A 26,454-nucleotide genomic window follows, 5' to 3' on the forward strand; every position below is an offset into this window, starting at 1 on the left:
GAACATGGTTTTTTAATTAAAATTAGGGGTCTTGATAAATATTTTTTCTTCAGAACAGGAATAGGGAATTTTAAGTTTTGAGGTTACTTTTTGAATCCAAATTTTTCTCATCTTAGGTTTCCTTGAGTTGAACAGAACTCCTGCCCTACATTTCCATGTTTTTTCTCTTTTCCACACACAGTGGAACTCATTCAGCCTCTGGTACAAGCCACTGCTCTTTATAGAGATGCTTTACAGAGGCTATTGGATAGAGGAAAGGGTTAGCATTGAGAATGTACCAAAAAAAATAGACAGGTGTAGTTAAGTATAAAATGTTCATACAGGGCAGCATAAAAACATTCAAAAATACACCAGCAAAATCTGGGAACAAAGCTTTCCTACTTTGTGGGCAGGCATGACATAATTGTGGCTGCAGATGGAAATGCATAAATGAAAATCTGGAAAGAAATGTAAATGCTCTGAGTTTAAATATGAAATAGTTATCCCATTATTATAAAAAAAAATAAAAAAATTGAGGAACAACTTGCTAAAGTAAAAAGCTTTTGAGCATCCATCAGAGAGAAGGGAACTGCAGCTGAATGATGCTGATATATAAATGGCAGGACCAAGCACAAGTGTGGTAGACCAGGTGCCTGTGGTCCCTGCATATCCTATAATCCCCAGGGTTACACCCCTCAAGTCATGAATTAAATTAAATTAAAGGTGTTACTTGACATGGTTATATTTCAGAGGGACTCTGGTGGCATCCATTGCTTCAGACCAGTAAACATAATAAAATAACACCTGTGGGATATGTAACGTGTTTGAAGAAGGGTCATATTTCAAATCTATCTGTGTATTGCCTCTTCTCTCATTTTCAGAAGGTCATGAACAGGGAGAGTGGGAGACCTTGATTTTTCAAGGTTTGGGTGAGATTGCTCACCAGGAGCCTCAGGAAAAGCCACCCAAAGGTGTCTGTGAGATGAGACTGTTCCTATCGAGGATTAGCGGGTTGGGAAGCAAGGGCTCAGGTTTCACAACATCACAGAAATCCCTCAGGGATTTTCTGGGATCCCTACTCTTGAATGCTGATAGGGGATCCCCAGAGGAGAGGAGGACGGGCTGAGTTCTGAGCTTGGCTGCCTTTGTCACCAGAGGGGCTGCTGGAACCAGGGGAACCCCTGAGCAGCCACAGAGGGGTCTGGTGGTCCTGGGTGCCCGGGCAGCACAGGGGCAAAGGAAACTCCTGCTAGCAAGGCTAAGGTAATGCTCTCTCAGTTGTATTTTTTCCTGCCCTGCAGCAGGAGCAGCTGGCATTGCAGACTGTTCAGAGCTCAGGGCTCCGCAGTGGTCAGGAAGGGAAATAAAGGGAGGAAGTTTCACAAGGAAAACAAACCAGCCCCATTGTTGTGCTGTGCTGGGCCATGTGGCGTGAGCGTGTTCAGCCGGGCTGGCCCGTGTGCTGCCTCGAGGGACGGTCACGCCCTGCCCATGGCTCGGGGAGCTGACCAGGAGCCTCTGGGGAGCAGAAAAGGTGCAAGGAGGGGTGGAACAAGCAGGACAGAGCCTGGGAAAGCAGAGAGAGGAGAGGGTGTCTGTGTGCAGCTGCAGAGTTCATTGCCTCGGGCTGTTAGAGAAATGTGAGTGGTTTCAAGAGCCGATTAAACAAGTGTGCAGAGGATGGGCATTGGTACAGCTGATGACACAACTTTTGGGAAGCTGTGTGCATTTCCTGGAAGAAACATACTCATACCTTTGTCCATACTCGTGTGGTTTGTCTGTGTACCGTCTGCCCGGCGCTATAGGAAAAGATAAGGGCTGTTTGAGATGAGGATACTTGTTTGCATTTTTAGGGTAAATCTGCTGTGGGATGTGGAAATCAGGATTGCTGGGTGTTCTCTGCCATGGCATTGCTGGCTGCAGCTCCCTGGACAGACAGCAGCCTCTGGGACACCAGAGGAGCAGAATTTTCACACTGGTGTTATTTTGCTGGTTAAGACCTGAGACCAGTGAGATAATTGGACAATAAATGTTAAATACAAGAGTGTGTGGACAATGTATTTGCCTGACTGTCTTGAAGATATCACATCTTACACTTGTTCTCTGCACAGAATTAATTTACCCTCAGAGGACTTGCTGTGTGGCTTAACCTGCCAGCCACTGCTGTACCCTACAGCTGTGTCAGGTTCTGGGTTTCAAGGAGACAGCTATTTGTTTAAGTATTTTTCTAGGTTTGGGGGATGTTTTTTCCCTTTCTTTCCTCATAGCTGACACCTTGTGTTTTCTGTATGTGGCAAGCTTCCAACACCTTTGCAGAAGTACCTTTGTACTGACCACTGGCAGACAGAAGTGCACACAAGTGGCCACTTGTGGGCTATCCTACTTTGCCAGGAAGAGCAGATGCTTTCCTTCTCCACATCAGAGGTTGGATGGCAGAAAGCTTGAGAGGCACCCCATCTCAGGGCTCTGCTTGTGCCAGTAAAATAAAATCCTGTCATGTGAAGCAATGGTAATTAAACTGAATTGTGAAGTATCCATGGGGAACAGAATTTATCTTGAAATGTTTTGGCTCTGCTAAAACATGTTTGCAGTGCCTACTTTGCCAGCTTAAAAATCAAAGCAAACTAACTGTTCACATTGCAGCAGTGTGTACAGTCAGGTGGGGATAATTTGTGAAGAAGGTGAGTTTTCCAAGTGCCTTTGAGTGGCCTGGAAAGGAGAGGAGTTGTTGTGACTTGCTGTGCACCACCAGAAGGAATGTCCCAGCAGGAACTTGCAGAGAGCTGTAAAGTTGTTTCACTGTAATGAAGCTGCCACCCATCTGGATGATTCAAGTGTGAGATGCAAAAGTTGATGGCTACTGAGCTGTGCCTGCTATCACCTCCACCTGGAATCCCCTCAGGAGATGTTTCTGAAGTCAAAAGCAGGGCAGTGTCCTGCAGGGTGGTAGACTCTGAGCTCCTCTGACAGTGCTGGGGCTCTGTCCTCCCTGCACAGAAGCTCTTGGCTGGGTTTTCTGGAAGCCAGACTCCTGTAAATACAGTGTGAATGAAGTCAGGCTGGGCTGTGTGAAGCATGCTCAGAGGGAGGTGTCTCAGAGTTGGGTACTAAGCTGACACTGAGCTCTGTTTTGGTGTTCCTGTGCATTTGGAAAGTGTTGCTGTGTGAGTGGTTTGCCAGCAGAGCCCTGACAATGTGGGGGCCGACTCAGTACTGCTTTCCCCACCAACAAATGGCTTTGCAGGCAGCTGCTTTCACCTGGTGCTTTCTGCTCTTCATGGCAGACCCCAGATGAGTTGTCCCAGTGGGGTCCCAGCTGCTGAGGGGGTGGCAGGAGGCAGCAGGGAGAGTCTGAGAGACCAGGAGGAGCCATGAACAGCATGGAGAACCTTGGACTTTCTGCTCACAGAACAGAGCACAGGAGTGTCCTGCACCCCCTCCTGATGCCCCACCTCTCCAGACTGCTGTGCCTCTCCTGGCCAAAAAGATTTCGGTCTGTCCACCTAGTACACTTGTACTTAAGGAAATTAAAATTCATAGTCTGTCAAGGCAGGGCAAAGAGTCTCAATAAAAGCTGGAATTACTTGTATTTCTTGCATCTTGTTATTTAAGAACTGGAGGTACAGAAATATTTGCTTTTCATTGTGGAGTGCTCTATAAAAATAATTTTGTTCTTTAATGAAGTTAAAATGTAAGTTGTCAGCATTAAGATGCTTTAATAATTTAGGATTTAGTCCTGCAAAGGATAACGTTTGTAATTTAGTTCATGTGGCATAGTATTGACTCAGACTTCCTGTAACAGCAAGCTGCTTTCTTGATTTCTCAGCTAATACTGTCAAATCTCCCTTTCTCTTGCTGCATTTCCTTTGCAGAGTGAAACTGTAAAGTCTAAAACACATTTATCTATTTTGTGAAGACTTATGAATTAAGATATATTTTATAAAGCAGCTTTCCATGCATCTTGTTCCAAAAGAGCAGTGAGTCTTCTCTGCAAGAGTGCCTGAATTACTCAAGGATAGGCAATAAGATATTTCCCTAGGAAAAGTTAGCTTTTTCTTTCTTTTCCCCATTCTTTGTGTTAAGCACCAGCATCAGGTTATTTCCTTCACTGTATTATGGGTGTATTTGGTGCTCAGGGTGGATCTGATTGCTCTGGTGGGACCAGAGAGCAGGCAGCCTGTGAGCTGGTGTCTGCTCTAGCTGAGAGCAGATTTCAGACAAAGAAGGAAGATTCCCATTTTGAGTGGGCATTTAGGCATTCAGAATGCTTATCTGGTGTTAATGTGTTTGCTGCTGTCCTTCCAGGCCTGGCAACAGCTTTTTTGGGACCACCAGGCTTATCTGAGGCAGTACTTGCTCATCCTTGAACTTTGAGTTTTTTCCTTAATAGGTTTTCTTTTTTCCTCTTTTTTGTTTTTTGCAGGTATATCTTGAACTCTTCAGCATATCACAGAGCTGTTGTGTTTTGGGATATCCTTAAGGCCTTGGAGGAAAATCTGCCAACAGCCAAAAATGACTTGAGTTGGAGAGCTGCTGCTTTATCCACAGGTAGTGATTGTAGCTCAGTAACCTCTCTGCACTGCAGTGTTTGCTTTCAGCAGGTTACTCAGTGAGGAAGTTGCTCTTGTGCCTCCCTGGGAATGGCAGTGATCTGCATGTGTTTGTCTGCTGAGGACACCTGGAGTCTCCATACTGTTCCCATGCCTTTGGACACATCTGGAGCAGCTGTGTAGGGAAATGAGCAGTCACTGTCCTGTCTTCTGTGGTCCTGTGTGCTGCTTGTGAGGTGTTTATGCATCAGTGTACTTTTTATACACCAGCCCCCTGTAAATGAACCTAATTTGAGCTGTATTTTGGGCAGTCCTCCTGCTGGATTCCCTTTTGTGACATGTGAGAGCTGGAGGTATCTGCTGGTGTGAGGCAGCTCAAACGAGGACAGGCAGTGCTGTAAACAGTGTCTGCTTTCTCCAGAGGTAACTTACCTGCAGTAATGTTCATACAAGTGCATTTGTGAGCCCAAACATGCCCCAAAGCTTACTGGGGCCTAATCAGCTTCCAGCAGGTGTTCAGTGAGGTTTGATGTTGAGAGTGCACTCAGCTCACTGCAGACTTGCAGCAGTTTCCTGGAAAGTCACCAAAGTACCAGACTGGTGAGCTCCGGTGCTCATGAACTCAGAACTTTTTTTTCTTTCTTTTTCTTCCAGTTCTATGCTTTATAATGTTCTTCATTAGTGTTAAAACCTGTGGTCAAGTAAAAACTCATTTCTGGAAGTGCATTTGTTGACATTTGGGTGTTGACTGTCAAGGGTGGGAGATGCAACAAAGCAAAGTGGAGACTTATCCTGCTTGCTTGTGTGATACTGGCAGTGTTCAATTTGGCTGACACTTGTAGAAGGGAGTAGAAAAAGGTTTGAGTGGCAGTAGCCTCAGGTCACCATTATATAGCATGTGATGGCTCATAGCCAGCCCAGGTCTTTCTGTTTGAGGTGGTACACTTTCAAATGAGATCTTTCAATAGCCTGAAATGTTAGAATTACCCTGATGATTTCTCTCTCCCCTCTCACTGCACACAGATCTGCATGACTTTACCTGTGCCTGCAGCCCTGACTGAGCTGTTTCCTTTCCCCAGGGCCAGCTTCCCATCTGGATGCACCGTGCACTATGGTTCACATCAATGTGTTGAAAAAGTTCATTTGTGTTCTTGTGGTGATACTGGTAGCACTGACAGTTTGCCTGTGGAGAGAAACAAGAAGAAGCTACTATGATCCTTTGAAGAGCAGGAATGATGATTTGCAGGGGCATGGGAGTTTGGAGAAATGGAAGACGGTTAAATCACAAGGCCTTTTCCGTGAAGCAGCCGGTGAACTGGGGCAGGTATCCAAAATATGGCTTGCTACCCAAAACAAAGGCAGCATCTCTGAAACTGCTGAGAAGTCCAAGAAAGCAGCCGTTGGGAAGGTATGGGATAAGGACAGCTCATCCAGAAATCTCATACCCAGGCTGCAGAAGGTCAGGAAAAACTACCTGGCCATGAACAAGTACAATGTGACTTACAATGGGAAGATGAGTGCTAAGCTCAGCCCAGAGAAGTTGCTGTGCCAGCTGCGGGACAGGGTCAATGTGACCATGATCCAGGGGTCAGATGGTCCTTTTGGTACCCCTGAATGGCAGCAGTACCTGCCAGGGAAGAACCTCAGTGAAACAGTGGGACACCTGGGTCGCTGTGCTGTCGTGTCCTCAGCAGGCTCTCTGAAATCATCTCGCTTGGGACACGAGATAGGTTGGTATCCTTCTGTTAGCATGGAGTCAAATGTCATTGTTGTATAACTTGGGCTGAGTAGAAGTAACCTGCTGTCATGCTCTTACTGATAAGTCTCTTGTGGTCAAGCTGAAATGATAAACTTCTGAAGTCAGTAAATATTTCAGCCTAGCTGGAAATGGGATTAATAGATAGCTGTGTTCTAGCTAGTCCTTTTGATTTTCATGATCCCATTTGCATCACTAGAGGGTCACATGAATACTGGATACCAGAGAGTGATGTTGGTTCCTTAAGTGTTCATTTCTTGAGAGGGCTTGGAGTGGTTTGTATAATGCTTATTGCACAGTCTGGAAAAAAAAAATTCGTACAGGAAGACATTTTCAGTGAAGAAATTAAAGAAGATGCTAGAGGGGAAAAAAACCCTTGAATATAGCCCTGAGCAGTCTGTGTTGAGCAGAGGGCTGGCACAGCCAATCTTCAGAGGTCCTTCCAGTCTCAGTGATTCTGTAATTCTTGCTCAAGGCTTTCCAAAAGTGGCACTGCTTCATTCTGAGCTGTAAGGCAGCTGGCTGAAATTGTATGGCCCAGAAGACAATCAAAAGACTTAACAAAGATTTATCTCTTTGGACAAAGTTTGATGATGCTTTGCAGTCCCATCTGACCATATTTGCATATATAATACATAACCTGAGATTAATGCATTAATTATTAACTGATGAAGCTTTGGTCTTTTATTGTAGATTATAGAGAAGCATGTTTTGATGCCATAATGTTCTATGTCTTTACAAAAGCAGCATGCTGGGAAAACCAGTTCTCCAGTTTTCAGCTCGGGATTTTGTACCAGGCAGAAAATTCTCCAGAGTCTGCAGCTCCCTCAGCTTGCTTCTTTATTTGTTGTTAGGAGCTCACTAAGGTTTATGCTTCACTGAAGGAGAAAGTCTCAGAGTTTTCTCTCAAGTGGAAATTGTTTCCAGGCTTTGGTGTATTCATAAGTTGTCTGTTGGATCAGATCCCTTTGGCCTGCACTAAGCTGCAAGCAGCCTTCATCTTCTGAAACTAGGTAGATGGATAGCTTTTAATGCATCAGTCATGGACAACTTTGGCTAAGCCTTCAGAATCATAGTCCCTCGTGGGAGACAGTGTTTAGTTCTGGTACACATCAGAAGTTCTTCCCCAAACTCCTCCGTATCCACACAGCAGGTAAGCAGGAGCTAGAGTGAGGCTGAGCTGTTGGAAGTGTGTTAAAATGCTATGAAATATGCAATGAAGAGCAGAATTGCCTCCTGTTACAAATTACTGGTGGAAGTTGGTTGATGTAATTGTTTCTGTCTCTTAGGAGTGTTTCAAGTGAGATAGATCAAGACTTGGGAAGCCAGTTCTTACTTTTTCTTCAAGTAGCTTTATCAGCTTGTTTGGGTGCCTCTTGGAGTTCAGAGCTAAAGGTTTGAACAGAAGTGACCTTCTGTTGAGCAGCCTCCCTAGTTCAGCTGCCTTGTGCCCAGGGTGTCTGTGTTAGGCTCCAGCATTGCAGCCAGTGCTTGTTCCTCTGGAAGGAGACCCTCACAGGAGTGGGAGGTGATGTTCTGGAGTGTTGGAATGCAGTCCCTGCACCTCTGGATTGGCTATGGGAGCAGCCAAGTGGGATGGGGCTGTGCTTTGGCTCTGGCACAGGCATCAGACAGGCCAGGCCATTTTGCTGTTCCCACAGCCACTCTGTGAGCCCTCCCCATACTGAAGCAGTGCTTTGTTCCAGATCACAAGGGATGGATGCAGGGGAGGTCACTGTGTAGGGTGCCCAAATGTCATTAACCCTTGCTGGTGTCCCTTCCCTGTGTTTCTCCTGCCTGGGTCACAATCTTTCACCTTTCTGCTCAAGCAATTAACTCTGCTGGTGCTTCTGCAGAGTTTGAGCATTTGCAGACTTGAGGTAGAAGGGTAAGTATTAAGGATTCAGGAGCATTCAGTGTATTTCTGTAGGTTTCTTCCCACTTTTTCCATCTAGGAAGTGTGGCGGTATTGGAGGAAGTTGTTGAAAAGGTACTAAATCTTACAAGCTTAAAATGAAGTATTTGTGTAAATGAGCACAATGGATTGCTGAGCTATTATTCAATGAAATATTTGTTCTATGTAATCATGTTAAGATATCAAATGAACAATTAGGTAAAGTAAGGGAGGCTGGCAGAGCAGCACAGGGTTTCAAACAATCACCTTTTACTGGGCTCTTGGTATTAGTGAAGGTAATAAATTGTCACTGAAAAATCTGATGTGAGAGATACTGAGTGCAGCACAACCACCTGGAGACAGAGCCAGCTACTCTGCCAGAGTAACTAAACACCCTTTTGATATGCAGACTTAGGGCATATTAATGATTGCTGTCTGGCTGAAGTTATGTGTGGGGAAATCATAGCCCTGGCTTGCATTAGTGCAAGGTAGGATGTGGAGCTAAGGGTCTGTAGTGCTAACAGCAGAGCCATTTCTCAGCATGGAGACAGTTCTTTCCAGAAAAATCACCTGTCTTAGTTTTGGCTGGGGTTTTGGAAGGGCTCTTAAGAAGCCCCACTTGTCTAGGAGAATAAAATAGCTGAGAAATCAGTCTTTTAACTGCCAGCATTAACTGTTAAAGCACTCCCATTTTCAAGAAAATTGTCTCATAAAGACCCAGTTCTGGAAGGTGGGTCCTTCTGCCCTGGAACTTGGCAATTCCCACAGACCCTGACTGCAGGTGCTATGTGTTACAGTCATGTGGCCTCAGTGGGAATGCAGGAAAGATGACCCTGCTTCTCTAACTCAGCCCCTCTGATCACAGGGAAGGTTTCTCACCCAAATGCAGCCCCAAGGCAGGGAAAAGCCAGGGTGGCAAGCAGGGTTCCCTGTGTGTCCCAGCAGCAGCCTGACTCCAGGATGTTACGGTGCCTGGCTGGCTGTGCCAAGGCAAAGGAGGGTGCTGGAGGAGTGCTGTGCTATCTTAAGAGATGATGCCAGCAGAGGAAAATGCAGTGAATCCCAGGGCATGTAAGAGGCTGTGTCTGTTGAAGGCACAGCAGTGGGTTTATTTCTGTGGGAGGCAGGCTGGCAGCCTGAGGTCAGCTTGGCTTTCCACTGTGGTTGGTATACATATTTCTAGGGTTGGTCAACCTCCAGGCTGGAAGAGAAGATGCTGGCTTTCTACTACTTCCTAGTTTCTTAGTTTGCAGCCAGCCATGTGGTAAATTAATTGTGTATTGGTCTGTCTCCTGGTAAAGTGTTTGGAAGGAGGAAGATGGAGAGCAAATGCTGGGGTTGTGCTCTCAACCTGGCTGTGGGTTGTAGATTTTAAGAAGTGTATTGATCTTGAAGTTGGAGCCCCACCTTCCTCTGAAGAATCTGAATTGCTGCTTCTAGATGTTAGGCTGAAAGGCAGGGATTAGTCAGGTTCTATCAGAAGTGCAGGTGACTAATGTCCCTTGTTTGTGGTGCCACTCACTGGTACCAGTTGCTGGCTCACAGGTTTTCCCTTTGCCTTTCAGACAGCCACGATGCCGTCCTGCGATTCAACGGAGCTCCTGTCAGGGGCTTCCAGGATGATGTGGGCCAGAAGACAACAATTCGTCTCGTCAACTCCCAGGTAGGTCTGAGGAGTGTGCACCAAGCAGGCCAAGCATGGCAGACCTGTGTGGCTGCACTGTCTGGGAGCTGGGAGGAACAGGGCTGTCCATCTGCTTTCTCCTGTCCCTAGCACATAGCTGCAGGATGGGGATGTTTCTCCTTGGAATTGGGACAGTTGGTGAATCTGAGGTGACTGGAGTGACACTGGCATGCATTTGCGAACTTGCAGTAGCCTGCTGAGATTTACAGCAGGCACAAAGTAATTTGTGTTTTGTCTTTGCTGAAAGGCTCTGTGTGGGCACAGCAAGGCTGGCTCCATGCTGCTGTGCCTTTGGAGGGAAAGGCAAGAGCAGCACCACAGCTCAGGCAGTGCAGGTCTGCAAGGAGGGGTGTGCCAAGAGATGAGTTGTACCTGCCCCAGAGATGGGTGTGAAGAATGGAGGATGTTTATCTGGCTTTTAATGAAAGAACAGTGTTTCTTTACTGCCCAGCAATGCTGCAGACTCTGTAAGGTAACACATTAACCCGGGCTGCTGCATGGCTGAAGACACTTGACAAAAGCTTTAAAGCTGTAGCCTGTGCACAGCCAGGAGAGGGATGGGCTCTGGTGTCTCCAGGACCTCTTTGCAGAGCATGGCAAAAGGTGCCTTTAATGCAAGGCTTTGCTTACAGAGTTAAATCTTCCCTGCTTCTGAGAGCTCTTTGTAGGTATCCAGGTGTCCCTTTGCTGATTCCCTTTGGCCAGCAGTACGCTGTCAAGTAAACTCTCCAGGGTTAGAGCCACATGTCACAGTGCATTGGCAGAGTCAGTCTGCCACTTGTCCAGCAGTAGAGTTAGACCCTTGCTTTTGTAGGCACATCTCAGAGTGTTGGCACCTTTCCTCCACAGACCTGTTACCTTTCATAGTTGTCCTCTGTGGGAAGAAATCTTCAGGTGTAGAAAGAGGAAATCGCAGTAGGATGTGCTGGTGAGAGAATGGAGGAGGACTGAACAGGCCAGGAGTCATGTGGTTAAAAGATCTGCTGCAGCAAGTACAAGAATCGCCTCACCCCACAAGAGGAGGAGGAAGAGGTTGCAGGCTCATAAAGGCTGAGGACCTGAGAGAGGGAGTGATGAGTGACTCAAGTGTAGGTTTTGTAATACTGAAGGTAGTTTCATTTCCTTACCCCAAAGGTAAGATCTGTAGGCCTGGAGTTTTCTCACCTGCCCCAACGTGCATGGATGCTGTTGTGTAATGAGGTTTGGAGTTTCTCAAAACAGCAACAGGAGCTTGACCATTCTCTTCAAATGCAAAAAGACATAGAGTTAATGTGTAACCAGTTTGTCTAGTTCATTTTGTGTGTCTTTTAGAGGATATTCTTGGTTGTGTGAATGCTGCTGCTAACTCTTCCTGCTCTTGGGTCACTCTTCATTTGCTCTTTGCTGTTGCTTGCTGCATCTCAATTCCCCTGCATTAAACCCCCAGTCAGAAGGGTCACAGTTTGTCCTTTCTGAACCAGTCTGGTTTGAGCAGACAGATCTGGCTGCTGACTTCTGTGCCCTGTTTGACATCTGTCTTTTTTTTTAATCTTTCCCGTCTCTGTGTATTTTTCTGGTGTCAGCTGTTAACACGTAAGCAAACTTTCTCTGGAGGATGTGCTCATGGCCAAGCTTACAATGATAAGAAGAGAAAATATGTGCATGACCTATATGCTATCAGTGTTATCTGCACAGGAAGGAGGGCAACTGTGTGGTTGTATAGCTGTGATAAAGCTCTCCTCCTTCTTTGGACCAAGTGTAGTTACAGCCACGTCATTATAGTGCTTCTGTTCTCCATGCAGATCAGCCTGCAGTCATGGGTGGTGTTCCCTCTGAATGGAGACACCAGCTTGGAAAACTTCAGTTACAGGGAGAGCAATATTGCTGAACAGTAGTTTTTAGAGGCTAAAAGTACCTCAAAGGTAGCATTGACGTGGCTGCTGACCAGGGAAAATGATGCTTTCCACGTGTGTAGTGCAGCTCTCATCTGGGGTATCTGAACTGAGCAGTAAGTTCAGACACCATTGAATTGGAAGACCATTGGTTTTCTTACATGTTTTTATTTGAACTTTGAATGGCTCAGTGCTGTTGTAGTCTTGGTGACATCATTTAAACTTTCTTGTTAGTGGGGTGGCCTGATCACATTCTCTTTTCAGCTCACTGCAGGAGCTGTGTCTTATCTTCCCTTGCCCTGAGCTCTTATAGGCAACAGGTACTGGACAAGCTGTAATTTGTTCATGTTCTGGGCTGGCTTTTCTTATGTTATAACTGGGAAAAGGAATAGGTTTGGGGCTTGGCTGCTTTTATTTCGTCTCTTACTGCTGATCAATCCTCAGTCCACTGCCAAAGTGAAGGAAATGGGATCTCCTGAATCTGATCTGTCAAAGCTGGTCTGTATTGAGTAATATCCCTTTGGCACACATGGCCAGTGGCCCAAAGTTTCTTAATAATTGCTTTAAGATACTTTTCTGTAATTTGCTGGCCAGTCTCTAGGACATACATGGGAGTGGATAGTTTTAGCAGTAGAGTGGAGTATCTTGTGCATCTGTGTGCATAGAGAAAGATTAATGGGTTGGTGCTGACAGGAAGGCAAGAAGTTTAGGACCTCCACATCTGAGGATATGCTTGTAGGTCCAGAAGCTTGGTCATTGTTCTAAATAAAGAATTTATTTAATGTTGCCTCATTTATTTGCTCAGGCCTTGACTGGTTCATCAGTACTGCTGCTTTTTTAATGGCATGTTTTCCTGCAGTCTGACACAAGGCATTGATTTGCCCTGGGAAAGCAGTCACATCTTGCAAAAGCAAGGACTGAAATACGTGAGAGGAGAGTGCCAATGTCATGCTGGAGGACACAGCTCCTTTTTGCAGAGCTGACCAAGGACCAGGGTACCTCATTCCTCCCAGCCCTTGTTTCCATTCTCCTGGGCTGCCTTCTTGCTGTCACAGACAGGACTCTCTGCTTTGTCTGCCTTTGCTGTTATTGGCACTAATAGTCTGCAGGGAGGAAGAGAAAGCAGATAGCACATCAGTGGAATGGAGGAAGGCTGTGGTGGGAAAGAGAGCATGTTTAGATTACAGGACATTGACTGCTAGTAGCAGGAAAGAAGGAAATCATTGTGATATTGCCAATAAATGTACTAAGAGGGTAGGGGCTGTATTAACAAGATATTGTTACACACTGAACTGGCTAAAGAAGAAATCAGACAACCAATAGATCAATTAACTAATTAGGATCAAAAATCTAGGCAAGACAAATCAGTCATGTAGTAATTTAAATGAATTTTGCTACTTAGAATCACTTGCTATTAAACAACAAATGGACACTAAAGGTAAATGGGGAGCCAGATTCCTTCAGCAGACAGGTTAAGTGACTGGTGTCTAGCAGGCCAAAAGTGCCAAGAGCCAGCTCCAGAGTGTGGGAGGGCACAGGAAACAGTGGCTGTGGAAGTGCTCCCCACCTGCTTTCCTGTCCCTTTGCTTTTTGTGCCTGTCACAGCTTCTGCCAGCTCGCATGGTTATAGAAACGAGACATGGAAATGAAGTGCACGTGCTCCTTGCCATATCCCTGCCCTTTGCAGGCTCCATCCCACTCCTGCCCAGCTGAGGGGATGGCTGGTGCCAGCTGCTGTGCCCCTCTCTGTCTCTGCTGTCCCCAGGCTGCAGGCAGATACACCTGCAGCACTGCAGTCTCCAGCTGTCAGTGGCCTAGATACTTCAGCTGCTGTAAGGAAATGAAAGCAGGCAGTGCACCTGGTCAAGGCCAAGGCCTAATCCCATAGAGTTAAGAACAGATGTGAGGAAACTCTTTTTGCTTTTGGAATAATTCCCATCTGGGCTGGTCCTTGTGCTCTGGTTGTGGGCACAGCCATGCAGGCAGCTGGCTGCAGAGGCAGCCAGGATGCTCAAGGACTAATTGAGTAACTCATAATTAGATCTGTGGAGAAAATCAGGACAAATGGAAGCTGCTTTTTATGATTATGTTTAATGATTACAATGTTTATGAGCTGTGCCTCTACAGGTTATGGCTTTGGATGGGGAGGACAGAAGATTGTTTGATTAAGATTGTTTTCTTTCTGCTGCAGTCCTGGGTTACCCTTGGGTGTCCCAAGCAGTGCTGGTTATGTCCAGAGTGTAGAGAGAATTCTGTTTGAAGTTTTCCTTTTCATGGCTTCACTCAGGAGATTCAAACCTTCCCTGCCTGAGCTGTCCCCTCCCTGTTCTGCAGAAGTGATGGGGAGTTGGCATGAGGCAGGATTGGCTGGGGATTCTGGAGTCTCTCATCTCTTACACTGATGGTCTCATAGCAGGCTGAGCACTGGCTGCCAGGGTTCCTGTTGCTGAGAAGAAACCACCCACCTGCACTTTTTGGGGGGATTAAATGAATGTTCTTGATTAAACCAACAGTGTGTTTGCACCAGGCTCTGCTTGGGCTGTCCTGGTGACTGCTGGCAGCAGCTGGTGTTCCCTCCTGGTTCTGGTGTTGTAGTGATGGGAACTCCCACAGACTGGGTCACTCTGTGGGTTCTGTCCATTGTGTCTCCCTGGAGATGGGTGTAAAACCTTGTAAAGCTGCATGGCAGCTTTTCTTGTGACTCTCCACAAAGTCCTTTGCTGCAAGGCAGGACTGGCTTGGGCTTTGAAAGGGCTCTGCTGGGGTTTTGTCCTTGCTGCACACAGTGGGCCATGCTCAGTAACCAGCAGTGGGGTGGCTCTGGCTCTTTCCAGGTGTGTTTTATTGCTTGGCTGCCTGCTAATTCTGGGAGCATACTGCATGTCATTGTATCTGTTGTTGTTTTCCAAGCTTGTAACTGTTGAAGAGCAGCAGTTCCTGAGGGAACCACTATATAACACTGGAATCTTAATTGTCTGGGATCCAGCACCATATCATGCAGAAATTCATGAGGTAAGGCTGACTTTTTTGTAAATAAAATCAGATTGACATGCTTTGAAGTGCTTCTGTTAAACCACTTCTCCTGATGTGGGCAATCACTCATTCTAAGGCCATTCTTTTTTGTTATTATGGATATCTTAGTGTGTACTTCTGGGAGTATCCCATGGGTGAGTGCTCCTAAGAAAACACTTGGCTGCTTCTGATCCCTGTGAAGGTCCCAGGCCAAGGATAATAGGCCACCACCTTTGCTTTCCCATGGGCTGATGGTGCAGGAAGGAGGTCACTGCTGGCTGCAGTAGTTGTCTCATCACAGGGTGATTTCCTCTCTCTGACACTTAATCTAAGATTTGCTGGTGGTTGATGCTGGGATATTTCAAGCACCAGCCAGCCATGGGATATACCTGATTCATTATGAATGGATTGGGAAAGCCTCTGAAGATCTATTTCAGCTTTCATATGTGGGTGTGCAATCCCTCTAGCAATTCACTTTTGATTTTGAATACAAAAGAGCATTGTTTGATATGTGATGAGCTCTGGAGGCTCACAGTGGAAGCAGGTAGGAGTGAATAGTCCTTTCTTTACTTTTATTTTTAAGCTCTGGCTGTAACAGAGAAGTCTTTGCACTCTTTTGTTTGGCCTGCATTTCCTATTTTCTCACTGATGTTTATTTCTGTGGCTGGTCCCATGGCTCCAGGAGGCATAAGGGGCTATGGGCAGCATGTTCAGGAGTCAGTAAAACCAGGATGGGATATTTACAGCCCAGGGGGGGGAAAAATCTCAAAATGATTTTACGAAAATTTAAACTATTTCTACATTTTTACTCAAAGGGGAAATTCAAGGATGCCAGTCAGCTCAGCCTGGTTCAGGAGACTGAGCTGGGAACACTTGCCTGCAAAACAGGGTGCTTGGTATTGCAATGTGGAGAAGAATCTGGGTCTGGAGTTTTTAAGGCAGAGTTCTCAACATTGTCTGCTGTTGGGGAGTGCAGAATGAAATTACAAAAGGTGCTGATCCCATTCAAGGGTCCTTCTTTGAGATTTGGGGTTTCCCTGCTCTGTTTACTGAGTCATCTCACCACAGTGACCCAAGGGGACAGTATGAGTGAGGATGCTTATGGTAAGTGAGGGTGTGTAGCAGCATGTTCACTTATCCTTGTTTCCTGTTGCTTACAGTAAAGTGGGCCAGAAATAAAGAATCTGACCTGCTGTTTCTGTTTTGCAGTGGTACAGAAAACCAGATTACAACTTTTTTGAAAGCTATAAGGCTTATCGTAGAACACATCCAGAGCAGCCCTTCTATATCCTGAATCCCAAAATGCAGTGGCAGCTCTGGGATATTCTGCAGGAGAATTCCCTGGAGCATATTCAGCCTAATCCACCATCATCAGGAATGCTTGGTAAGATGATTGCCCTCTAAACTTCTGGTTCAGTTTGCAGGCAGGAACTCTCCAAGATGCCTTTTTTCAAAGACAGCTACAATTTTATGGTGCTTATCAGTTGTTTTTACAGTGTTTGTCTTGTGCCAAAATTTAAGCTTCCTGTCTTCAGAGCAGCAGCTCAGTTGTATTAAAGTAAGTGGTTTGCAGCACCCCTCTGAAACAGCAGTCACAAACATGGCCCAGTTCCAGGTGGAAGCAGGAGAGCAGACTGCAACACTGGGGCAGTCTCTAGGATTTGTAGCTTCTAGTGCCAGAGCAGCTCCCACGGGGTGTGAGAGGAAGGATGTGTCTCCTTCCAGGCTCAGATCTGGTCAGGCAAATAAATCTGTAAATTAATTACTGTAAATGAGTTCTAAGGGCGTGCCTGTTTCTTTTCCATATGCTATTTATATATAAATATATGTGTGTGTATATATAAAGACTTAGTGAGGGCCTGTGGAAGGTCAGACTGAATAGTTGCCCTGACAAGGTCAGTGAAATACCTGCCTCAGCAAAGGAGGGAAAAAAACCTTCTTTTTACATTCTGCTGTTGCAAAAGCTTTCCTGCTTGGTAGAGAGCAGCTGAATAAAAGGGAGTGAACCTCTGGGGAGCTGCCATGTGTTTGAAATCACAGCATAGCTGTAGAGTCTTGCTTTCCATGGACTGTCCAACTGCTGTGCTTCCTCCCTTTGTCTGCTGCCACCTCTGTTCCATCACTGCTGGGGCAGAGGCACTTTCTGTCTCTGAGTAAACAGAATTGCTTCATGTTTTTGCCAGGCCCAGCACCTATTAAAACATTTCTTGGGTGTTTGTACAGCAGCTGTGTAGCAGCACAGTCAATAACTTCAGCAGCAGAGTTATTAACTGGTGTTGTGGGCTTAGAGACACACGCATCAGGCAGCAGTTCTTCCAGGGATTAACTTCAGGCCAAGTCACCTTGCTTTTTGGTTTGTAAAACAAGTCACCTTGCCAAATTCAAGGGCATAGATGAGTACCAGTTTCCAGCTCTGTGTTCCCTGGAAGGCCTGAGTGTGATCAAAAATCTTCCTTTGAAGAGGTAGATGAAAACATGTTTAAAATATACTTTAGGTTTTTTTTAATATCTTACAGTTCCTCAGGTTGTGCATGGTCCCTGATGTCTCAGATCCTGCATGAATTTTCTGTGATGTTACACATTGATTCAGTTTCTCTGGTATATTCTTGCTATTTCTTACAGTTAGAAGAAAAGTGGCCTGTAGGTAACTCTGGCTACCATCTGATCCAGCTGTGCCCAGCACTGACTGGTGTGATGTCCTCGGGTGAGAGACACAGGAGGGCAGCACTGCTCTGCTCCGGGGAGCCTGAAGAGCAGAGGCTGCTCAGTCTCCTTGAGCATCTCCCAGCACAGTCCCTTTCATGATCCCTGCCACTCACAGGGGGCAGCTGGGACAAATGCAAAGGTCTCATCTCTGCTTGTGCAGGCAGGTTCGAGATGGGCTGTTCAGATCAGCTAATGCAGTGCACGCTTGGCAGACACCCAAGTTTCTGTGAAGGTCACAGATAATGGTAGCACTCATAAAGAGTGTCCTTTTGGCATGGCTGTCAGCATAGCTGAAATCACACTTTGCAAGGCCTGGCTTGTTTTCTCCCCTGTGCTCTGAGTGTGAATAAAGGAGCCCCTTCCCCCTGGAGCTGCCTGTGCCTCGGGGCTGTTTGGAGCTGTGTGGTGTGACGTGGGGTGTGCTGTCTGTGCCCGCAGGCATCGTGCTGATGATGACGCTGTGTGACCAAGTGGACGTGTACGAGTTCCTCCCTTCCAAGCGACACACAGACATCTGCCACTACTACCAGAAGTTCCACGACCACGCCTGCACCATGGGAGCTTACCACCCCCTCCTGTTTGAGAAGAACCTGGTGAAGCACATCAACCAGGGCACGGATGAGGACATCTACACCCACGGGAAAGTCACCCTGCCCGGCTTCCGACAAGTGCGGTGCTAGAGGATTGGTTTTACTGGGTTTAGTCTCCTTGATTTTCAAAGCACTTTTTTAATCAGGGTTGTCAGATTTGTTAGGTCTAAGCACTGGTGTGATTTGACAGCTCTTCCATGTAGCAAGGCTTACTCTTAGGACTTTGTTGCCCAACTCTGAGCTGTAAGGCTCGCTGTGGTACAGCCACTGAGCTGCATGAGTCACTGCAATAAATGGACTCCCAGTGGAGCCAGGCTCCTGCAGCACGTGGATGCCTCTGGCTTCATCTCAGCCCATGGTGGTGTAGGGGAGGCTCTCTAAGCAGAGATTGCACAAGTTGGGATCATTCAGTGAAAATAGTTCTGTTTGCTTCCAAGGGGTTGTGACAAGCAAAAACCTGGGCCATTGGAAAAAATAATGAAAAATAATTTAAAATTTGTTCCCGTAATCAGGAGCTCTTCAGAGTAGGGCTGATTTATGGAAATGCTGTCAAGCTGTGTAATGATAAGCTAAACTTCTAGTCCAAAATATTTGATTTTATAAGCAATCTGTGAACTTTCAAATTGTAAGACTTCCAAAACCACTCAGGTGACATTTTTGGCAAAGGAAGAGGAAAGCAATTAAGAATTCAATGAATCTTGCAGGACTTTTTAATCTTTTTGCTTTTTGTAAAAAATAATTTAAAATAAATTTTAGTGATCATTTACTTTTCCAGTCCAGTGCTGGGTTTGGTACAGAAGAACCCTTATTATCAGAAAGGTTTTGGGAAGATGCTCCAAGACACAAATGGGAGAACTCACTGGAAGTCGGTGCCTTTTTCCAGCTCTCTGCTGCTCTACCTTTGCAATTGTCAATTAATTACTTTCTGTACCCATTAACACAAGCACCACAGAGCTGCTGCTAGATGAGTTCCAGCCCTCTACAAGCTGACAGAGGGGCTATCTCCACTGCTGTGTGCTTTTCTGCATAGGTGGGGAGCAGGTTTGCCACTTCCATGCTTCATGAGTGGTGGGGAGGGAGAGTGTGCTCTGCTTCTCTTGCTGAAACAGGCAGAGCTGAGAAGGGCAGAGCTTTTTCCTGCCCCAGGGGTTCCTGTGGCAGCATGGTGGGAGTGGTAGCTCTGCCATCTCAGTGTGTTGGTGAGAACAACTTCCCTGTCTTCTGTACTTGGGTGTTTGATCAGGTCTGTAAAGAAAGCATTCTCCTGTTTTGAATAAATCCTGTGAAACCTTTGGTCTGGCTGTGGTGAATGGTAAATGTCTTGTCTCCATAGCCCTGGGGGTTTGTATCAGCCTTGCATCACTGCAGGCACAGCTGCTCCCTGCTCATTCCAGAGAGCCCTCAGCTCTTGCCCTGCTGCTTCTCCAGCCTGGGGGCTGCTTTTCTGCACTCCCAGCTCTTGGGATGGATTGGATCTGTCAGTGTTTACAAATTATGTACAGGTAAAAGGTCCAGGTCCTTGCACTGCTGCCCAGGAGCACCACGTTCCACTAGGACAGGAATGCAATGGAGGCAGCTTGGAAAGCATTCCTTCTCACTGCTGGGGAGGAGGGAGCTTGCAGAGGAAAAGCCATGAGGGGTTGCCTGGGAGAGCCACAGTAATCCTTCCCCCATCTCCACTCTTGGGTTTTGACAGCCCTACCTCTCTGTTCCTTGGATCAAGGAGATATCTGCCACAGCAATTTGCTTCTTACTATGTGCTTAGTTGAGATTCAAATAGCTTCTGACTTTTTTCCTAGGCTGTTCCATCTGTTAATTCTCACAACACTATTTTCCACCAACTCCCCCACTGTGGAGACCAGTCCAGCCACCCTCCCTGGCTCAGGCTGTGTAATGAATGGATGGGATGTGGCTTCTGGGAATTAGCACAGTTGCCTGCTGCTCACCTGGGGTCCCAAACCCACCTGCACCCCTGCAGGGCTCCTACAAGGAGACAAAATGTCAAGCAGCTTCCCCAGATCTCTCAGAACCCTCAGTTACTTAGGGGCAATAGTCTTGCTCTGAGCATGCAATTTCAAATGTTATGCTGACAGTTTTAGCTACATCCAACGTGTGATTCATTTACAGTCTAAACAGTTTTACAGGAATTATGAAAGAGCTTGAAATAAGCCACTGCTAACCCCTTCTTTCCCTTTTTTTTTCTCTGCCTAGATGAAAATCTAATATAAAGTGCAAGTGATGACAAATCTGGCATTTGGAAGAGCCAGGTATAAGTTAGTGGGCAGTAACAGGATTTTAACAGAAGTCCTGTCCTTCTGCAGTCCTTACCATTTTCAACATGAACAGCTTTCTGTCCATGTAGAAAGGGGAAAAGGGCAACCCTACCCTTTCCAGTTAGCCACTGAAGGACTAAGTACTGGGAAGGATGCTCTGTAATTCCATGGGAAAGCTGGAAAACATTTCCAGCTGGGGCCTGTTTTTGCCCCTCTGTGGCTTTGAATTTTAGAGAGCCATGGACATGGGTGGGAAGTAGTTATCTGGTAAGACCAGAGCCCAGGGGAGGTAAATGCCACCAAGGAGGGAAGTGTCAGCAGTTCATGGTTGGACAAGGAAGAATTTGGGTGATGCAGAAAGGATGACAGTATGTTACTGGCAGGGGAACACTGGACACTGTTGTTATTAAAAATGTTTCCTTGTCTGGACTGACAAAGCTGCCTATGGGTTATTGTGGTTTGCTTTTACTAAAGAAAAGGGGGAAGAAGTCCCATAAATTCAAACTGTAAGCACCTGAGTCAACACAGCCATCCTGGGTTCCCCTGAGAATAATGGAGTGGGTGAGTGGGAACTAGATCTGACAACACACCGGTAAATCAGTAGCGGTGGTTAAAAAGATACATGCTGGCACTCCCTGAAAAGAAGCACAGCCGGCCCAGCCTTTGTTTCTGTGCATGCAGGCAGCTGAAGGTGTGGTACAGGCAGGATGGCTCATCCTCCTCGGCTCTGTGCAGTCTGACGCTCCTGCCCGCAGCTGTGGGTGTTGGGTTTCACTTGGGAATTGTATCAGCCTGGCAGGGAAGCTGCAGCGCTTTCATCAGGGGGTGATACAAGGCACGGGATGGGAGCATCAGACTTCATTTTGGAGCAGATAATTGGTGTGCATGGCTATCCTATTCCTGTGCATTTATAAGAGAGGTGAAAGTTGTAGTTTGTGGGGTTGCCTGGTGTCACTGTGTTCAGCCAGGCATCACCTGGGAAATGCTGGGAGCAAGCTGAGACCCAGCTGGCTTTGTGCCTCACTCCAGAAGGAGCTGCAGGTCAGGACTCCTGCTTGAAGACAGAACTTGCAAGGGAGAAGATGTCCTTACCTCTAGCTTGGTTTTGGAAGAGCAGATGAAGGTGAAATTGTGTGTCTCAGCTCTAAGCAAACAGCTGCTCCTCTTTTTGACCTGAACTCAGTGAGCTGCTTAACAGCCTTTTGTGTGTGATAAAGGGAGCAGTTAATTTAAACTTTATCTTCTGACAGCCAGGTGGACTTGAAGCTTAATGCTCGACCTCTAGCTTGTGTTCAGTGTACAATGAAGAAGACTTAGGGAGAAAATTTAAGCAATGAGCATTAGAAAAAATTAAAAAGCTCCTCGGTTCAAGATATGTTTTAGGAAGATATGTGGATGTTTGCAAAAGCAGAATGGAAGATGAGCAGGGAATATCAGGCATGAGAGATGGATTGAAAAAGTGATTGTTCAGTGCAATTTGTTCCAAGTAAGTCTCTTAAAGCCAGAGAAAGGCAGGAGCAGAGGGAGTGGGCTGAAGTGGTTTGGTTTGGAGTGAGTGACTTCTGGCAGAAGCTGGATCTCTTGGAGCAGACACACTTCCCAAAGCCCAGTGAGCTTGGTTTGCTGTGTCCATCCAGGGCTGAGTGTGCAGCTGGTTTTGGATGTCAGTGTGCATGGAAAGCCGTGCTTATGGGAACAAAACCAGCTTGGAATTCTTCATTTCCATTTCTGCAAATACCTTGCAGTGTTTTTCCTGCCTGGCCCTGGCCTGTTTTACAAAAACAACGGTGAGGTGCTTCCATGGGCCAGCACTGGTTCTAAGCTGTGACAAACAAAAGGGTCCTTGTAACAAGGGGATCAAATCAGCCAAGCCTTTGCTAATCCTGCTGCAGGACGGGTCTGCTGTGTGTTTGCACCTGTTCCAGCCCCTTGTAGTTCACACAGAGCCCTCCATGGGTGCTTACCTCATACCTCTCTGGTGATGCTGAAATGCCCTGGGCCCACTTATAAACATAACTTGTCAAAATGGAGACTGGCTGAATCTTTCTCTAATAGTTAAAGACAAAATAAATGCAGGGCCCTGGATGGTGGAACTGGTAGCAGCATTTGCAGCACTAATTTTATTTCCCAAAAGAAAACAAAAATCACTAATATGTGTGAAAGTAGGCTGCATTTCATTAAAAGCCTGTTTCAGGTACATCCAGCAGCATAAAAATAGGAAAACTGAATTGCACGCTTAGTGTGTTGTTTATATATATTACAAAATCACTGTTATTTGTGGTGCCTCGAGTGTTACATAAAGACTAATTTTAACAAGTATAGAGAGTTTTTTATATTAGTTTTCTCCTGATATCTGAGTGTTCCACACCCATTCAGAAATATCAAATTGTTGCATTACCATGTAAAATACTTCCAAAAAAAGGAAGCTGGTCTTTAACTGGGATAAGTCACTGAAGTATCCAACCATCAAGGAAGTTATAAATCATTTTCATGAATTGAAAACCTCTCTCCCCTCTTAGTTGCCTGCTTTTTTCCTTGGTGTCTTCATAAGAGACATTATCCTATTTGATTCTTTCTTGGTTTACCAAAGATACATTAAAGACATACATCTATTAAATAAATGGGGGGGGGGGGGGGGGGGGGGCATTTGCACTGGAATTTAGGAAGAAGGCTGAGCAAATGGTTAAGGCTGGAACTCCAGTGCCTGGGACAAAAGGCAGAACAGTTTCTTGCTAGGGGAACAGAGTTTTAGGGAATTTAGAAGATACTGTCTTGTCCCAAGTGCCAGTTTAAGGCTGTTTGTATGGTATATGTGAACTGAGATTGAAGCCAAAGAATTTAAGGGAAACAACAAAGAAAAATTGTTTTGTTAGACCTGAGATGCTCAAAGCAGTTTTGACAAGAAGCAACTTAATCTTGTTGAACTGTCATGGCAGATAATTTGAGTCTGACCAGGCTAATTGTGACCCGTGGGTTAGAAAAACTCTTTTCTTATTTTTAATAAGAATTCTAATTTGCATAAATAAGATATGCAGTCTCTGATTTGTTTTTCTTTCCTGCTTCCAGTTCTAGACCTTGTTTTTGTAGGGAGGTTGGTGAGTGCCTGGGACAATGAGATGGAGATTTGGCTTTGGCATGAGGCAATTGTGTGGGTGAATTGTGTATCCTGGCAGCAGCCTGAGCTCCCTGAGCTGCAGACGTGCCAGATGTGTGGAGTGCTGTAAATGCCCCATCATTTCAAAACCACCCCAGCCTTGCTCAATCAGCCTTGTAGACTGAGCTCTCTGAGAGAGCTTCAGCTGTGTTTGACCTCTCATCTCAGCTGAGCTGTTGCCTCTGAGCTCCTGTGGAGGTCTGAGGTGTCCCTGTGCCCCAGGGTGGGCACAGTGCCTCCTGCTCTGGGTCATTCTATGACCAGAGGGAGGTGACACAGCTGTAACTGGCAGTGGCTGCTTTGCATTCCACCATCTGACTGCCTGTACTGGTGAGGGATGCAAAAAAAGAGCCATAAAACGGGTGTATTTTCATGAACTGAGCCCATGCAGTCATTATTGGATTGACTTTTCACTGCTGGGACTCTGGGGGTGAGCTGGGGGTGCTCTGGGTAAACCTGTTCTGCAGCAGTGCCAACCTCTGTGTTTCTCACTACTTTGGAACTCAAAAACTTGGGTGGCAGAGCAATAAAACCATCTCCTCCCTGGCTGTGCCCTACAAGGAAGGAAGGAGATCTCTCCAGACCTCAGTTCTTGACGTGTGTAAAGCAAACAAGGGCAGAATAAGTGAGTGTGGGTGGGTCTGGGGTATTCAGGGACACCTGGGGCTGGGAGCTGGGCTTTGGTGAGGCTGTGCTGCTCCAGGTTTCATGGTGAAATTTCATCCAGCTCTTGTCCCTGCCTCCTTCCTGCCTGTAGACACCCAAACCTGTGCCTTGAAGGAATTCTGAATTACTCCAGTTTAATTTTACATTTTAGTTAATAAAGAAATAGAATGATGATGCTATAATGCAGCATTGTCATACGTGGCAGAGAATGGAAAAATAGCAAATGAGTAGCCCTGGTGGTATGTGTGAACAAGGAAGTGGTGTGTCAAGAAATCAGCTATTTTTATCACTGTTTGCCATAAAATGAACAGTGCAGGAAATAGTTTCAAGCTCAGTTAATTTTCAGTTCCTTTGAATAACTATTAATATTAAAGCAAAGCTTGTGTTGCCCCCTGCTCCCCCTGCTCTCTCTCCAGCCCTGTCACCCCAGGTGTCAATGGGCAGGCTGGCACCCAGGGATTCCTGCACCATGGAGGAGCTGTGTCCCCCTGCACCTTCCCCTGCCCCAGAAAGTCTCCAAGGGGCTGGAAGGAGCAGTGATGGATGTGGGTCTCTCCTTTATGAAACCTGTGTGCTTCTCCTTTCTGAAAGCTGTGTGTATACCTGTGCTCTAATCCCATCCTGTTCTCTGTCCATCCATTCTTAGGAGCAGATGGTTCCTTTAGAGCCGTGCTTGATATTTCCATTGCCTCAGCATTACATGGATGCTTTCATTCACTAATCTGCCAGTGTAAGCAGTAAAGCATCTTTGGGAAAGCTGATACACAGATTAAAAGCAGCTGAGCTATCCCATCACCTGAAGTCATGTTTTGTTTATTGCAAATAGACTTCAATTCCCCACTGTGCCCAGCTGTCACTGTATGGATGTGTGTGTGTGTGGGGGGGTCTTACAGGGGAGCTGCTTAGGAAAAACAATAAACACAGAAAATTTGAGTATTGTGGTTTGCTGAAGCAGCTGAAGCTGAGGGTGGAATGCAGCAAGAAGCTCACTGAAGGTGAGAAGAGGGATGCAATAAAGGAATTTTACAGAACTGAGGAGATGCCAGTACTGTACAGCAAGGGTAAGGGAGCTGAGCACCACGCTGCTTTCAGCACAAGGGCACTGGAAGGGCAGATTTTTTGCATCCCTGATACAAACCATATGGAGGTGAATACAGCTGTTTTTGTGCCAAGCATTTTGTTACAAAATCCCAGTTCTGCACAGCTTAGCTTAATCCCTCCAAACTCCCCAAAGCCCTTGGGAACACCTGGGTATCTTGCTTGAGGTTTTCAGTTGTGATGAAGTTGCACTTCAAAGCTCTTCTGTGGATCAGCAAACGCCAGAAACACTTTATATTTTCCTTTCAAGCAGGGCTGAGCCTCCAGTGAGTGCTCAATGCAAGCCTGAAAATTGCAGTGCTTAGGAAAACACCTAAAGTCAGTGACATCTCTCTGACCTGGTCAAGTTAAAAATTTTCTCTCTGTTTATTTGCTAATGTACCTCTTGCTTTGATTCATAAAGATAGTGATCTGGCAGAACTGACTGCAGTATTTCCAAGAACACAGCTCTTAAAAACAGCCTTTTTGAAGTCAGAAGGTGATTATTCTACCAAGACACTTGGCACTTGTTCATGATCAAACAATTACAAAAACTTAGTAATCATCAGAGAAAGTAAGCAGGAAATGGCATGTTGGATGAGAATGGGAAGAGCTGTGCAATCAGTTTCAGGAAATTCTATTCAATAAACAAAACAAAGCCCCAAACCAACTTAGAAGCAACATATCTAATAGGCAAAGTACTTGACAGGCACCTTCACACTTGGAGTGTCCTGAGTCAATGTGATTTTGCTGCATTATTAACACTTTAAGCTCCTTTACTGAAGCAAATTCACAGGCACCTGCAGTGCTACGGCAACTTTACATTCACAGAAGTGAACAAGTCCTTGCCTGCTGCAGAACCTGGAGCATCTCACTGTGGGTGACTGATGGGAGCAGCCAGAACTCCCTGGGGAGCTTTGTGCTGGAATGCTGGGCTCCTTCTCACTTGGCCAGAGCTGTGCTGCCCAGTGGGATTTGAGTTGTTTGTGCACTCTTGGGACTCTGCTGAACCCACTATTCAGGATTCCCAACAGTTCTGAGGATGGGGCACAGGTTGGAATTTGGCTAGTGGAGGCATTTACACACACTTCAAAATGTGAGCAGGTGTAACCAGTGGGGATCTTCACACTTCAGCTAAAGGCCATGTGTGAGTGAAAATGAGTTTCTTTCATTCAACTGCTGTTAATGAATTTTGCCTGCCTTAATTGAGTTCCCAAGGTCAGTGCTTCCAGTCCATTCAGG

At 46.0% G+C, this 26,454-nt stretch overlaps 1 protein-coding gene and 1 long non-coding RNA gene across 2 annotated transcripts in view; one reads left to right on the plus strand and one right to left on the minus strand.

The window, feature by feature from the left end:
- The window catches only part of ST6GAL1 (ST6 beta-galactoside alpha-2,6-sialyltransferase 1), a 43,677-nt gene extending 24,345 nt beyond the window's left edge, over positions 1–19,332 (plus strand). The window contains exons 4-9 of the mRNA XM_079315415.1: positions 4,403–4,527; positions 5,609–6,259; positions 9,745–9,842; positions 14,645–14,746; positions 15,956–16,130; positions 17,891–19,332. Coding sequence (XP_079171541.1) covers positions 5,641–6,259; positions 9,745–9,842; positions 14,645–14,746; positions 15,956–16,130; positions 17,891–18,132 — 1,236 coding nt within the window. The 5' untranslated portion in view covers positions 4,403–4,527; positions 5,609–5,640 and the 3' untranslated portion in view covers positions 18,133–19,332. The remainder of the gene's footprint in view (positions 1–4,402; positions 4,528–5,608; positions 6,260–9,744; positions 9,843–14,644; positions 14,747–15,955; positions 16,131–17,890) is intronic.
- Positions 1–26,454, minus strand: part of LOC306806575 — a 222,926-nt gene that overhangs the window by 77,021 nt on the left and 119,451 nt on the right. The gene's annotated exons all lie outside the window — the stretch shown is intronic.

The sequence above is a fragment of the Erithacus rubecula genome, assembly GCF_903797595.1.
Source record: "Erithacus rubecula genome assembly, chromosome: 11".
In the NCBI taxonomy this organism is placed as follows: Eukaryota; Metazoa; Chordata; class Aves; order Passeriformes; family Muscicapidae; genus Erithacus; species Erithacus rubecula.